Source organism: Mytilus edulis, chromosome 6, assembly GCF_963676685.1.
Source record: "Mytilus edulis chromosome 6, xbMytEdul2.2, whole genome shotgun sequence".
Taxonomy (NCBI): Eukaryota; Metazoa; Mollusca; class Bivalvia; order Mytilida; family Mytilidae; genus Mytilus; species Mytilus edulis.
The window spans coordinates 92,246,633-92,263,636 of NC_092349.1; the positions used below are offsets into that span (position 1 = coordinate 92,246,633).

The 17,004-nt window shown below is 32.0% G+C and overlaps 1 protein-coding gene across 1 annotated transcript in view; it reads left to right on the forward strand.

Moving 5' to 3' along the window:
* LOC139528913 (zinc finger CCHC domain-containing protein 8-like) overlaps window positions 1-17,004 on the forward strand; it is a 30,198-nt gene that overhangs the window by 3,501 nt on the left and 9,693 nt on the right. Inside the window, exons 2-14 of the mRNA XM_071325152.1 lie at window positions 1,788-1,830; window positions 5,214-5,276; window positions 5,952-6,042; window positions 6,834-6,914; window positions 7,416-7,519; window positions 8,066-8,134; window positions 9,086-9,232; window positions 9,730-9,789; window positions 11,918-12,066; window positions 13,293-13,355; window positions 14,642-14,712; window positions 15,421-15,498; window positions 16,148-16,235. Coding sequence (XP_071181253.1) covers window positions 1,788-1,830; window positions 5,214-5,276; window positions 5,952-6,042; window positions 6,834-6,914; window positions 7,416-7,519; window positions 8,066-8,134; window positions 9,086-9,232; window positions 9,730-9,789; window positions 11,918-12,066; window positions 13,293-13,355; window positions 14,642-14,712; window positions 15,421-15,498; window positions 16,148-16,235 — 1,107 coding nt within the window. The remainder of the gene's footprint in view (window positions 1-1,787; window positions 1,831-5,213; window positions 5,277-5,951; window positions 6,043-6,833; window positions 6,915-7,415; window positions 7,520-8,065; window positions 8,135-9,085; window positions 9,233-9,729; window positions 9,790-11,917; window positions 12,067-13,292; window positions 13,356-14,641; window positions 14,713-15,420; window positions 15,499-16,147; window positions 16,236-17,004) is intronic.

A 17,004-nucleotide genomic window follows, 5' to 3' on the forward strand; every position in this document is an offset into this window, starting at 1 on the left:
TATAATAAATACCATACTGGTAATTTTTTTTATTTACCATGAAATTCACAAAATCATATTTGATCATAAGTAGAAAAAAACAATACTTGCTATATGGTGACATGTAGTTGTTAATTTCTGTGTCATTTGGTCTCTTGCAGAGAGTTGTCTCATTGGTAATCAGACCTTATGATGGCTTATCTTCTTTTTATTGATTGCATTTGAATAAGCTTTTTTCAACGTAAAAAAAAAACAGGATACAAACCCAATGAGTGTACATTGGCCTATCACATGGTGCCTCATGTTTAGAGTCTGATGAGACTGGCATTAATGAAAACTAGAAACTAATTCCTGTGACATGACTAGTTATCGACTCCTAGGAGTCGATATTAAGAATTGAACGATGGACAGTGAGTGCGTGAATTTTTCTTGCTACCTGATTGGAAGATATTACGAGACGTGAGGAGTCGATATTAAGAATTGAACGATGGACAGTGAGTGCGTGAATTTTTCTTGCTACCTGATTGGAAGATATTACGAGACGTGAATAATCAAAGTTTATTGATTGGTTAGGACAGTCCAAACCTAGTAAATGTCCTTCAATCCCGTAGAGTATCGGATTTGTCCCCTCTTTTTTAGCAATTAGATTTTGCCTGGTCATTAATCATGCATATTCATGATATTGGTACACAGGTAACTTTTATCTATAAATAGTCGAATCTTCGGGAGTTTCGTAGACAACAACGTTAAACGTTAAACGATGTACTACTTCATAACGTGTGACCTCACGTGTGTGGTAAAATTTGTTGATTGATGCACGTGGCTATTCTAGTAAATGAATTAATCTACAAAGCGAGAGCACTTTCCATTTTCATCAGCTAAGAGTCGACTAGCCCTTTTTGAAAGGCTAATGCTTGTTTCGCAGTTGTACTTGACTCATATATTTGAAAAGTATTTCAAAAAAAATAAATCAAATTCTGTTATATCGTTTAAATTCGTTTTGCTCCTTTAATCAACTAAAAATGTAAAAAGGTTGTTTTTAATAGAAATTTTTTGGACAAGTAGCAATTTCATTCGGACAAGTAAATTTTGGTATGTACTTGTCCAGGACAAGTAAAAAAAAAAGTTATTGTAGAGGCCTGAATGTGTCAAAGAGACAACAACCCTTCCAAAGAGCAATCAACAGCTGAAGGCCACCAACGGGTCTTCAATACAGCAACAAACTCCCACATCTGGAGGGGTACCTCAGCTTGCCCCTAAACAAATCTGTACCATTTCCTATAACAATAAGCAAATGGTAAGGTGGTTGGGTCTAGAATAATTCCTACATTTTGATCTAGCCGAATAACCTAATTGATAGTGCCTATCACAATGACCTAACTTACAATTTGCTATGCTACCCTTATGTACTGTTGTAACAAAACATAATCCGATTATGGTTATTTTAAATTTTTCTTTGTTTTTGATCCTCAGATGTTTTAAACATATCTGTCCAAAATCCATACATTTTTCCAGAGATGCTATAGAAAACTTTAAAGACTACTACAGAATTATTGAAAAAAAGATGAACCATATTCATGATATTTGATATTTTAATTAGTTTACCTTTCATTATGACATATCATGATAACGTGATGAAATGGTACAGTATCTTCACAAATATTATTTCCAATCTGATACAAATTTTTGATACCTGTTAATTTAAGTTTGTATCGAAAGATAAAGTTCTGTTGTGCAGCCTTCATGCCTTATTGTGCAGTTTACTTGATAAAAAGAATGAGGAATGTTTTGACCTTAACACTGAACAGGCAACAAGTACAAGAGATTTGCTGATTTAATAGATTCTACAAGGTAAGTGTTTGACAAATTTCTGTAACTTTGATCAGATTATTTTGAACTACAATGAACTAGTTTATTTTTTATGCCCCCACAGTATTGGTGGGCCTCAACCTAATGTTATGAAACTAAAACACAATGCTTATTATCGTGTATCGTGTTTCTTGTGGTTAGTACTTCGCTTTAGGGTTAGTAATGAAAGGCGTTGTGTTCATATCAAATTGTATTCAAGTTATTAGACGTTGCGCACAAGGCAACGTTACGTAAACAATAGGCAACGTAAAACAATATAGGTAACGTTAGTGACGTTATATAGTTACTTAGTAAATGTACAGCGGCTAATACTTGACACTGGGGGCGCCGAAAAGTGAAAATTAATCTAAAATTATGAAAAAGAAATAAGCATACAAAGTGTGAAATGATAATTAACTATTTAAAGTCCATGTAATAAAATAGAAATTGTTAAACTGTCTATTCACTATGATCATTATCAAAATTACGGCGCACTTGATATTGTCATGAAAATATTAAGTCCATGTTTGAATCTTTAGCTTGGCTTCAGTTTTACTTGGTGCTCTGTCTCCGGGGATTTTCATCATTCCTGGTTCCCTGCTAAATGTGTGAATCCTACCATTGTTCTTCATTGTGTTGCTGTTTGATTGATACGTCTCAAAAAAGTCTTTGTTAAATTTAATTGAATTGTCAGATACTTCTCCCATTGATTCGATTTTCCCAAAACGTTTCAAATCGACTTCTTCTGTCTTGTGTTGTAACATGAAAGATGAGGATGTGGGTCCAGCTGAGTCTTTTATTGGTCCAGAAAGTAGGTATCCGAGTTTTGATTCTACTGCGGTCGGGCCTGGTCCACGGATAACTGTGTCTTCTACGATATCCCAATAGTAATCCGAACCTATTAAAAATGAAATCCTGAATTTATCCATGTCGCTAACAGGGTGCGCGAATGTAAGTCCACTGAGGTAAGGTAGTTTAGCAGCATTGTATGGCATGCGATTGTGTAACGGGGCTGCGATAGTAGGGACAATCAATACTTCCATGGGTATTTTCTTCCCATTCTGAGTTTGTAAATCTATTACGGCAATGTCCAAATTGCGTATATTTCTGTTTTCATCTCCAAATGCTGCTAGGCTAACTGTCGAGGTTCCATTCGGTTTTAATTGCAATTCAGCGGCTAATTCCTCGCTAATAAACGACTTCTGAGATCCTTCATCTAAAAGAATATTAGCGGTAGCTGACCTGTCATCTACCCAAACTGGTGAAATGGCTGTCTTTAATAAAACGTCTGTCCTTGGTTTAATGTTCGATGTCGACGTGTAACATGTTAATGCATCATTTTCGCTCTCTACTGTACTGACTATGGCATTTTGCGGTAAGGGTTTTGCTGTACTTACGCTTTCTTTTTCTTGATTCTTATTACTGTCACAAAGACTAGTGTGGTGCTTGTTATTACATTTTCTACATCTAAAACGCGAGCGGCATTCTGAAACTTTATGACTTCCAAAGCAACTGTAACATACTTTTTTCTGTTCAATGATAGCTAAGCGGCTCTCTCTGTCTACAACACTGGTACATTCGACGGACGAATGCGATTGTTTGCAATAAATACAGGTTTTGGGTTTGAACTGATTTATTACATATTGAGGTCTTGCAGTGCTTTTGGGTTCGACTGCTGTGTGAAATGACGCTGTGGGTGTGAAACTGTCTAATTTATCTGAATTACCAGTTTCCTGTACGTACATCTCTTTGCCGATTGCTTCTCTAAGGGACCTTATATCCCAATTCCGTTTTCCGTGTTCTCTGGTCATGAGTTTTTTCATTTCGTCGGGCAACTTTCCAAATATGATTGGTACTAAAAGTGATCCGAATGTGTCTTGCGATTGTCCGAGCGACTCTAATCCCCTTATGCACGATTCCATTTTATCGTAAAATGCTCTTATGCTTTGCGGTGTAAGTGACGGATGCGAAAGTTCTAGTAGATTCTGCATGTACGCGTTTATAATTGTTTGTGTCTGTCCATACCTCTCCTTTAACAATATAATTGCGTGTTCATAGTTGGCGTTTGATAGAGATAAACCGGATATGCATTGTGCGGCTTCACTGTGTACCTGAGATTTGAGATAGCTGAACTTTTGTATATTTGTCAAAGAGGGATTGTGATGAATGGTTGTCTCAAACGATTCCCAAAATGTCTGCCATGTTAATATGTCTCCCGTAAAGTTTGGTAGATCAAGCTTCGGTAGCTTGTGATAGAAGTTTGTTGCTGTTGTTGGGTTTGCATTCGTATAAACGGAGTTGTTATCTACGGAAAATACATTTTCTGAATGGTTTGAATTATGATTTGCAATACTTGTTGACGGAAAATTTGATGAATCAAGTGTATGGGCTATTGGAACATAAGTTGTTTCACTCACCGTTTGCTGAAATGGGGTTGTTTTGTTTCCAGAAACTATGTCCTTGAATCGGCGAATGGCGACTTCCATATTCATTGCATAATCGTCCGCGTCAAGAATTTCTTGTTCCATGTCTTCTAATTCGGTTCCATCTAAGATCTGTGAGTCTAAAGATTCAAGCAGGTTCCTCTTCTTTGTAAGGTTGTCTGCGGCAGCCGAAAGTTCTTCATGTCCAATATCTTCTTGCGAAATTCTTTCCTTTGTTCTATTAATTAATCTTGTAACTGCACTACGGTGACCACCACGAATTGCTTTTAATTTCTCCATGGGTCACGGCACCAATATCGTGTATCGTGTTTCTTGTGGTTAGTACTTCGCTTTAGGGTTAGTAATGAAAGGCGTTGTGTTCATATCAAATTGTATTCAAGTTATTAGACGTTGCGCACAAGGCAACGTTACGTAAACAATAGGCAACGTAAAACAATATAGGTAACGTTAGTGACGTTATATAGTTACTTAGTAAATGTACAGCGGCTAATACTTGACACTTATTACCACAAAACACAGATCAAGTTTGGATTTTGGTGGTGTTTCTTTTACCTTTCTAGAGTTATGGCCCTTTACAAATGGAAAATTTGCTGAATTTTTTGTTTCTGTTGTCTAACTTTAGTTTTCTCTACCAAATGTAATGAAACTTATACACTGCTTATTACCACAAAACATAGGATCAAGTTGAACTTTGTTGTCGTTATTTTTACAGTTCTGGAGTTATGCCTCTTTACAAATGGAAAAATTGCTGAAATTTTTGTATCAATACTCTAACTTTAGTTTTCCTCTACCAAATGTAATGAAACTTATACACAATGCTTATTACCACAAAACTCTGATAAGTACAAATTCGGGTAGCCTCACATTTACTGGTTTTGAGTTATGTCCCTTCATAACATTATATACAACCTTTCTATAATGTAGTAACTTTTATATTTTCAGGAAAGTTGCAGACACTGATAGCCCTGCATGTCAAATCCTCTTTCATAATAATAAATTTTCAAGGTAAGTTATATTGATTCGAGTACATTTAATTCCTTTTTTGTTCGTGTGCAATGAAGGCATCAAAGGGAAGAAATAGCCATCATACAGTCCATTGTCGTTATTGTCTGCAATTAGGTTCAGTCTGTGGGTAAACTCTCTTTTGACATACTCTTAATGGAGTTCTACAAAATTCTTCTGGATCATGAAACGGCATCTAAAGCAAAATTTTGAAGAATTATTTTAATCTTTCTATCATTTTGTCTATATATCAAACTGATAAATGCACTTTATTTGTTGATTGTTCATCTTTGCACTAAGATTTAAACAAATAAGTTTGTTGAACCTCAATTGTTATTTACCATGCTTTGATAGAAGCTTTCTCATAATGAAGAAATAGCTGTTTTCTGTATTTACCAAATAAATAGACTTTGGTAGTCAACATTGAACATTGCATTTCACATGTACACTGACAGCATCAGTTGCAGACAAGAAATCCTTTACCAACTAAAAAAACTCTGCCTTTTGATCACTTCCAAGCTTTGATTTATCTTAGAGTCTCAGTTATTGATACCAGTTCAGTTTCAATAACTGGTACATTTAAAAGTATATTGATTCTATATATAACAAAAGACATTTCTAGTTCTGTAGTATAAATATAAAGGTAAAAACATATTCAAGTATTGCTCTCTTTTCCAGGAAATACAGGACAAATATAGAGAACTTCATAGCTGGTTTGTTGTATAAAGAAATGTTTGACAGTTCTGTCCTTCCAGAACTTGATCTTGAGGTATTATTATTTACAATATTTTATTATTTTATACAATATTTATATTTTACATTATCTAATTAGAATTACTCTAAGCACTTAACATAAAACAATCAATGCAGTTAAAAGAGGTGTTTAATATTAAACCATCAATACAAATAAAATGAAATTAAATTTTGAACATGTCAGGAAGGAAAAAAAATCAATTAAAAGGTATAGTATCAAGAGAAATAAAAGAGGGTTGTATTTTATTGAGAGCCAGCTTATAATTATAAAATATAGAAATGACCTGAAATTGAGCAAAGAAATGTTGGTTTATTGTAAACTAAAGTATTCATGTGGAAACCTTATTTCATTTTGATCTTTCCATTTGACTTCTGCTTTTTTTTTTTATTATACCCAGAACAAAGTTAAGTAGGGTTTATTTTTGACTGGTCTGTCAGTCCATTTCTTGCCATCACAGCTCTGAAACCACACAACAGAACTTAATGAAACTTTGTAGGAAATAAGGATATATACTATATGTAAATATGAATTTTCTCTTTTGTGTTACATTTGTCATTTTGGTGGCTTTCATAGCTGACTATGCGGTATGGAATTAGCTAATTGTTGAAGGCCATAGAGAATTAACAATAGTTGTTAAATTTTTGGTCATTTGGTCTCTTGTGGAGAGTTGTTTTATTGGCAATAATACCACATCTTATTGTTAACCCACAGGAAATAATTCAATTTTACTTAGAGTTATGCCCCTTTGACCTTAGAATATACTACTGCAACTGTTTGTATAATGCAACTTTATTTTTATTTTGCAGCCTTCAACCTTGACCTGTGTAGATATCAATGAAAAACTAACGGCTCCTCAAAGAAATAAGTCCATGTGGTCATCGCATGCAGTAAGTAATAGACTTTTTAAAAATGAAACAAAAACATACCAAAAAGCATGCTATGTCAAACTGAACAAAATGAAAAACAATTCCTACTTGAAAACTAATGTTTCATGTACAAAACAATGAAAATAAATGAAAAACAAGTTCACAGCAAATGTAAAACCCCAAATTATGTACAATCTCCTGACTATGGTTTGTTTTATATTATTAACTTAAATCAGGCCATTGATCGTTTCACATTTTGCTATTTAAATAGCTTTACCATTTAATATGGCCCTAGTAGAATATATATGACTCAGACGTATATATATATTATATATATATAGATAATAAAGACACTTTAATAATTTACTTAAAGATTCTTCTAATCAAACAGAACTGTACCATTTCTTTGGAACCAAAGGTGAACACAGAATCTTTGGTCCAATCAGATTGCAATGATTATTATATTTATTTTAGATACAATTCAAGTCATATTATAATGGTTTAACGTAATTTTAATTTCAGATAATTGGTTGTTCACATATCTATCAGTATTTCTTGATAGATACCCTAGGCTGGCCTCTTGTTAACTTCAATCCATCATTAACAGACAGCTGGGAAATACCAAAGTATCCTTCTTTTATACATTGTAGGTAGTTATTGGTAACTACAAAGGTAAGGTATAAAATGTAGTTGTTTATATTAACAACGGAAGATAATAATTGCAGTTAAAATTGAAAACAACAGTAAATCAACCTTTTACATAGGCCAAGCATAAAAGATACAAGTATTACCTTGTTTTGTTCCTTCTTGCTTTTTACTTTCAGGAGTTTTGAAAGTCTTTCATTATTTGAAAATTTGAAAGTTAGATTGTTTTCCAGATAATATTTGAAAAACATTTGACTTAACATAGACAAAGTCTTTTCTTTTCTTTGCATTTCAGTTTTTTTTGGTTATTCATAAATAATTTTTAGAATAAAATTGAATTTAAAATTTTGCGATATTGAAAAAAAATCCTATTTAATTCATATAAAAAAAATCAAACTGTGAGTTTGAATTATTGCAATTATCATGATTATAACCCTGTCACATTTTTTGTAATAATAAAAACATTACAATAATTTCTGAATTAACAGTATTTGTGTATTATTAGTAAGTTTTTCCTGAACCAGCAGATTTGAACAATGTTTCTTAGATCCAATACCATTTGATGAAGATGAATCTGTCAGAGTCAAGCCAGGAAGGTAAGATTGTAACTATTTATAAAAATAAAATGTAGTATGATTACCAATTCCTAAACAAACCAAAACGAAAGAAAAGGGAAAAAGCTACTTTTAGCTGATTGCATTGAGTGTGTAGGTAAAGATAATATCTTTGGTTAGCTTGCTTGCTGAACCGTGAAGTCATTCTTAAGTTAGGTAAACTACCCTCCTGTAAGAGCAGACTAGTCTAACATATAAACAATCAATCTGTCTGTAGGACTAGGCTACTTCGAAAGGAGGGTAGTATATGTTACCTAATAATGACTTCTATATTTAGTTAGCAAGCAAGCTAACTAAAGATATTGTCTTAGCCTACTCAATACAATTGGCTGGAAAGGTACCAAACAATTTTCCAACAATGAGGAAAACCTATAGTACTATACATCTATCAATGGCCTAGACAAGACAAGACAAGTAAAATAATTCAAACCATAGATAAACCTAAAAGACACTTTGGTCCAATATGTGAACAAATAATTACAATATATATGATTTATAGAACTTTAGTTAGTTGCTGTATTACTAGATTTATTTAGGTGGTTATACATTTTTGTGAAGAAATAGAAAACAGTATTTTCATTGATATTTGAAAGTGTTTTGTTGTCAAAGTCTATTTTTAAGCTTATTGAACATTTTTCCTTTGTTGAAATTTAGATTTGTAACTCACCTTTCGAATAAAATATACTGAAATAGGTATCACATGAATAACAATGAATCCAGTAGTTAAAAAAATTGTTTTATAAGTACAGGTTAGTGTAAATGTTAAATGACAACAGTATTTTCAGCAAAATGTTCTGTTACTTTGAGAAAAAATGTTTAAACTAAACAGTTTGTATTTGACAGTTATATTTTATGTTTCAGACCAAAAGCCACCCCTTTTAATCATGGGGAATAATCTTGACGGTAACAGTACAAGTATATTTTATTTTTCAGACCTAAAGCCACCTGTTTTAATTGTGGTGCGGATCACATGATCTCAGAATGTCCAGTTCCCAAAGATTTCCAAAGAATAAAGAAAAATAAATCAGAGTTTTTAGACAAGAGTGGTGGTCCCCATGGTCCAAGTCAGAAGCTCACAGGGTAAGCCAAAAATCAGATTTTATTATTTAATCTTTCTTTTAGATTTGTTCCTTAGACTTCATTAAATTGGTTTATTTTTGCAGAGACTAAATTTTGCAAATTCCAGAGTCAAACCTGTGTGAGGTTAAATATTTTGCACTTTTATTGACCTTAACTTGTAACATGTAAAAGTTTGTGTTGATGTATATTTACAGTAGGAACATGATTTGACTTTTGAACTCTTATCTTTTAAAGTCTTGAGGGATTAATTGACATGATTACTGTAAATTCCAAAATTATTGTGATGTTTTTATTATTGTGAAAAATGTGACGGTTATAATCACAATAATAAATTTTTATATGAATAAAACAAGATTTTTCTGAATACCGGTATTGCAAATTAAAATCACATTTTAGTCTAAAAAGACAAGATCACAATAATAAATACATGCAATAATTTCTGAATTTACAGTAATTTCATTAAACATGTTTTATATTTTGTTGATTTTAATTTTCAGATCCAGATATCACAGAGATGATGATCCAAGATTTGCTACGTTCAAACCAGGACAAATCAGGTACTGTGGATTCATTATTATTTGTTGGATACCAATTTTTCGTTGATTTCATGGGTACAGGTAAACCACAAAATTAAATGTTCAATGAATGACAAATTTTCTATAGGCAGACTCGGCAAAACCATGAAATTAAATATCCACGAACACAAGTTTTCCTTTGTCCAGGAAAATTAGTACCCACAAAAAATAAATGAATCCAAAAAGTATTTATAAAGTAATACAAAGGATAATAGGGGTTATATTGCAAATAATGGACAGAACAACAGACTCATCTAACAACATCCCACTCCATGTATAAAAAGACACAACACATGGTCCACATAGCCTTCTCATCTAACATGCAACACATTCAAACCTTTTGCTTTGAATAAATAGACTTATAATCAATATGTACATAGATATAAGAGGATATGATGTGAGTGCCAATGAGACGACTCTCCATCCAAGTCACAATTTATAAAAGTAAACCATCATAGGTACTATTACAGTATGATTGTATGGAATTGCTTATATAGAATTCATATGAACCTTGAGAGATTGGCTACAAAAGATAACAAAAAAAGTGGACAGTACAAAAGATAACACAATGTGGACAGTACAAAAGATAACAAAATAAGTGGACAGTACAAAAGATAACAAAAACAGTGGACAGTACAAAAGATAACAAAAACAGTGGACAGTACAAAAGATAACAAAAAAAGTGGACAGTACAAAAAATAACAAAATAAGTGGACAGTACAAAAGATAACAAAAACAGTGGACAGTACAAAAGATAACAAAAACAGTGGACAGTACAAAAGATAACAAAAAAAGTGGACAGTACAAAAGATAACAAAAACAGTGGACAGTACAAAAGATAACAAAAACAGTGGACAGTACAAAAGATAACAAAAAAAGTGGACAGTACAAAAAATAACAAAATAAGTGGACAGTACAAAAGATAACAAAAACAGTGGACAGTACAAAAGATAACACAATGGGGACAGTACAAAAAATAACAAAAAAAGTGGACAGTACAAAAGATAACAAAATAAGTGGACAGTACAAAAGATAACAAAAAAAGTGGACAGTAAAAAAAAGAACAATAAAAGGGGACAGTACAAAAGATAACAAAAAAAGTGGACAGTACAAAAAATAACAAAAAAAGTGGACAGTACAAAAGATAACAAAAACAGTGGACAGTACAAAAGATAACAAAAAAAGTGGACAGTACAAAAAATAACAAAAAAAGTGGACAGTACAAAAGATAACAAAAAAAGTGGACAGTAAAAAAAAGAACAATAAAAGGGGACAGTACAAAAGATAACAAAAAAAGTGGACAGTACAAAAAATAACAAAAAAAGTGGACAGTACAAAAAATAACTACCACATCTGACCATGCTGACTCCAATTAAGAATTACTGACAACACAGCTCCAGATAATGTAGATTTATTATTTTTTGTCGGATACCAATTTTCTTGTACAAGGAAACTACAAATTTTAGAGTCAAACAAATTAAAAATGCTTCAAAAAAAATGTGCTTGGACTTAAACAAAACAACAAAATCAAATATCCACATATATGCAAGTTTTCACCAGTCAATGAAAATTGGTACTCATGAAAATAAATGTATCAATAGTAGCCTGATTCAAGATTTGCTACATTCAGACCATTTTCTTAAAAAAAATAGACTTATAACCAATATGAATTCATTGTTTGAATTAAACTAATTTTAAAAATAGAAACCTTATGATCCTTGACAGCTTGTCAATAGAAATTGGCAGGTCAAACAAGCCTGAAAGTATTGCATATTAGAATACATCAATTTCATTTTAACAAGCTGCCATCTAAAGTTCAACAATGGTCGTCCTTCAAAAATACAGAAATGCTGGTTTGTCAATTTTCTTGTTTATATGATTATTTGCTTTTTTCAGTGTCTGACAGAGTGAATAAGTAATCTGTGTTAGCCAATTGCTGAACAAATTATACTTCATGTACTTTTCACCAACCAATTGTTGACTAAGAATCTTGTGTTAGGTGTATCTTGGATAAGTTTTGATTCAATAACAGAAATAACTCAATAGATTGCAAGTATTAACTCTGAATAAAAACTATTGTTCCTATACATGTTTATATGTTATTTTACAGTGATAAACTGAGAGAGGCATTAGGTCTATCCCCTCAACAGATACCTCAGTATGTGTACAGAATGAGGCTGTTGGGTTACCCCCCAGGGTGGTTAGAGGAAGCAAAGAAACAAGGCTCTGGTCTCATGTTGTTTGATAAACATGGAAAAGGTATTGTTAAGTCTGAAATTATTGCATGCATTTATTATTGGGACGTTTGAAGAATTAGTTAAAAATGCAAGATAAATTATCTGCATGTAGGTTTATGCATCAGATGTCACATTGCAATTGTTGCAACACTCAACCAGTCACACTTTTGCATTAATAAAACCAAGCACTAACTTCTGAAATTCTTTTAACATTTATACAAACTCTGTTAGACATAGGACACCCATATTTAATTTATAGTTACTAAACTTACGAACAAAAATTGTTGACTGCATATTTTGCATGTGTACAACTAGTGGCAGATACTTCTTACCCAACTATTGTATGTACTTTTTAAACATTCAAATAAATGAGGCTCACTTCTATAATTTAATGGGCAGACTATCGGTTCGAGTCCTGGTGGAGACAAGCAATTTTGTAATGAAATTCATGCTCTCCAGTTACATTGGTGCCCAACAATAAAAACCCACGGTTAGAAGAAAATACCTAGCCAGGTTATAATATAAATATAAAAAGATAAAGATATCATCATTATAGAGTGTAATGACTCTTGAGGTGGAGGAAGTGTGACGGGATTGCTTCCCTTAGAAAAACTTAGTAGATACTTAGTCAGCCATAAGCGGTTGAGCTAAGGAAGTACTTCTTTAGCTCAGTCGGTTAACACGCTGCCTTGTAACACAGAGGTCCGGGGTTCAAGTCCCGGTGGAGACAAGCAATTTTGTAATGAAATTCATGCTCTCCAGTTACACAACATTAAAACTGGTCTTTGATGGTTCACTGCTAAGAATACAATATATAGGAGAAGGAGAAGGGACTGCTCGTCTGCAAGACAAAATGTGCTTGTAGGATCATATGTTCTCCTTCAAACTCTTACTTTTGACCTACCATGATAAAATTCTGACAACCTGTTGGTCTAGTACAAAATAGGGTACGTTCTTATCTTGCTTTAAATATGTGATTGTCTAGAATATAATTAGACATGAAGCAATCATCAATCAATTTCTCATTGTATCTTATGATCCTAAATTTGTGAAAAACTGATCACACAAATGTTTGTTGGTCAGAACTTTCTCCATTTAAATTTTTTAACAACTTTTATCAATTATTTTTTTGGTCTAGATAAACACAATAGCTAAAAGTTAAACAGGCAAATGTACTTACAATATTGTTTTTGTGTAATTTGTTAAGGTATGAATAGTCACATGACATACATAACTTATACATTGTAGAAGTGGACATAACAGGACAAAGTATGGAAGATGGAGAAGTCAATGAAGAAAGAGTTCAAGAACGTAAGGACTATTTTAATAAAATCAATGTGGGGACCATAGAAAGAGAAGTTTTGTATCTGGACATGGCTTGTAGGTCATTTATGTTCATTTCAAATCTGCAAAACTGCCTAGAGAACTTTTGTTTGTTGTGGGGAGATTTTTATATGTGTTATCTTACTGCAGTCATCCATATTAATAGATTGAAATTTCCATCTCAAATTATTTCAGAGTTGTGTCCCCTTGATCAATAATAATTTTTCTTGTTTCTTATTTTTTTGTTGATACATAGCAAGTTTTAATATAGTTGTTATCTTGTAGATTTTTGATGTGTTTTAATTTCAAATTCAAGAAGCAAGAAAAAATTGTCCTTATGTACTCAATGCATAACTGGGCCAAAAATGAGTCTCAATTACCCCTTCTCATTTGCTGCATATTTCATATTGAAATATTGTGTTCTCATTTTGTAGGCATTGCCTCTTTCAAAACCAATCCTGCATTAGATTTGTATGGTTTCTTGGTTTTGTTATTTTAAACCTCATTTCTGAAATAATTTTTAGAAGTAAGATTCAGACAATTAAAACGTCATACTTAAAATTGACAATTTAAATTTGTTCTGTTTTTTAAAAGGAATTTTAGGTTTAACTAACATAAATGTATGTTATTTACTATGTCATCTGAGAAATTTAACTGAAGAACACATTTGTCAATAGAACCATGATATAATGGGATTCTTTTGGCATGATAAAATAATGCAGTGTTACCATTAGATTTAGTTGTATTATAGAGAAATGTTGTTCATTCCAGATTTTTTTCAGTTAAAAAAAAAGAAGATTTATGTCCCCTTGATTACTAATTATTCCAATATAAACACTTGTTTATATTGAAAAATAAATTACACTTGAAGTTAATATTTTTTGGTGGGCATGTATATTGTACAGTGGTCAACATTGTCAAATGTGTTGCACAGGAAGTATTAAGAGACTTACTACCTTAATCATGCATCAGTACTCGTTCTAATTTTACAGAATTATTATGTACTACTAACACTTTAAAACATTACCTTCTCACATCAGACTTAACATATATATATATAACTGCTTTTGCCTAAACAATTTTTGTTTAGCAGCTGTTTTATAAGTTAACAAAATATTAAAATGACATACTAAAAATGCAAAAATCCAGAAAGAAAAGAAAAGGCTTTAATCAAAGATTATGAAAGTTTTTTTTTTATAACAGCCCAGTTATATCAAACAGAATTAAAAGACTACCCAGGTTGAATTGTGGATTAAATTTGATTTATATTACAGCCCAAATAGATCCCAACAAAATAATGGACTACCCAGGATTTACTGTAGAGTTATCTGAAGACTTGGTTGATGTGAGTATTGTTTATTCAGCTATCTGTGACTAGAGTTCCCAGGTGTTTTAGATTTTACTTCAGGGTTCTTATATCAAAAACCTATACATATTAACTAAATAGGGGAGATAAGCAACATATTTGAAATATAGTATGGAAGTCATTGTCACATTCCTTCATTATTGTTACTCTTTTACTTTCTTTGTGAAGAAGACATAAATCCTGAATTTGAAATGCAATTACATTAAATTTCTATCACATTTTTTCAGCAACATTAATTGTAGCTCTATGATGTTTGGTATCAAGGTTCATCTGGATATACTGTATGACATGTTTGCAGTTTCGTTTATGATCTATTTTTAGTTTTCTGAAATTGTCTCTATGTTTGATGACATGTTATAAGATTTGTTGCTTTTCTTCTTCCTGTTTACCATACATTAGTTCTTGTTCGGTGTGATGGAATTATCTCTATCATTCATTAGGGGTGATATATATTTTTATGCAGTGGTCAAACTATTTCTGTCTAAGTTTCTCTTTTTTATAAAGTAATATCTCTTGACTTCCATTCATAATTATTAGAAAATTTATTCATCATAACACCATTCTCAAGGAACTTTGATTTTTATAAATTCCATACAATCTTGCATAGTTCTACTTTTATTATGCAGCAATAATCATTATCATTATTTTTATGATGAACACAGTTATATACTTTTTTTCTTTCTTTAGGAGCATGCAGAGTTAGGCTTCCCTCCATTACAGCCTCATCAACTTAAATCAGCTTTATTCCAAAGACAAGAAATGATGGTAGTATTTATTTTAATTATTGGAAAAATCTATTATTATGTTTGAAAAGTAGTATGTGAAGGAGATTAATAATGACCTTTGGTCCCAAAACACAAAAATACAGTAACTATCAGTTTAAAGAAAAATGTTTGAAATCAACTTGAAAAGGTATGAAAAATAAGAAGCTTGAATGCATCCCATCTTATGCCATCATAATGACTCACATTGAAGATTGACTTAAAGATTTTACTTATATTTGCTGTAGGTTAGATACAAAGGTGTGGGCAATATTTCCCAGGAGGAAAAATACCTTTAAAAACAATTTTTGCTACATATTTGGTAAGCAGTATTATAATATTGAAACAATCAACTGTGTGTTAAACATGGAGTTGGTAGAACAATTGTTTCTGTAGGTCCTAATTTCTTATCATAACACCAACTCCATTTGATCTCTGGTTGATAGTTGTATCATAGGGTCGGGTGTTTCTCGCGGAATTGAAGACCTATTGGGAACCTTCTGCTGTTGTCTGTTCTGTGGTCAGGTTGTTGTCTCTTTGACACATTCCACATTTCCATTCTCAATTTTAATCATACCACATCTTCAAATTTTTATATTTGTGTGTTCCTGGCATCATCACTGGTACTCTAACCTTCTGTTTCATACTTTCAGGATGCGATGAAAAAAAGAAAATTGGAACAGGACGAACAAGTTACAAAAAAGAAGATGAAAGTTGAAGAAGCTGAAATGGAAATAGAAGGTGAGAGTGATTAAGTAAATGGATACTTAAAGGGAAATTCCGCGATTTTTTACTTATCATCTAATTATGTTCATCTTAACATAAAAAACACATTTGCAAAGTTTTAAATTTATATTCCTTCTAATAACGGAGAAAATCAAGTATTTGTAACTTTTTTGGTTGAATTCTCGAGTGGGTCGTGACGTATTAGCCCGATTTATTGAATTCTGGGAAAAAATAAAATCTGTTTAACTCTTATAGCTTATCGACAATATACGTAATTAAAAGCGCACAGCTGACGAATGGTCGAAGTTATGAACCACAATATAAGAATGAACGAAAATGAATATGCATATACCGTTTTGTATTGATTGAATTAAACTCCTATAAAATTATCTCTAGTAAATGTTTTTGAATAAATTTCATTAATTATTGTTGAGATTTTTTTCATAAAATATTTATTGAACATTTTTACTGATATTGAACTAAAAATATTTCAGTTCTATTTACCGTTATTGTTTTGATAATCATTTCAATGCAACTAATGTGTGAGCAGAGTGTGTATATTATTTTGTAAAGGTCACTGTATATTTCCTGGCTTGAGGTCAATTCGTTTACCTTGTAGCTATTTAGCCGCAGGTGTGAGTTCAAGCGTACACAGGTATAAATGTTGTTATTTGGAAAGGATAAACAGAAAGGATTAGAAAGAGTATGCTGTCACGATGTTAATACACTAAGATTTAATACACGATGAGAATAAAGATACAATAATTAAACTGTGTAAATTAAT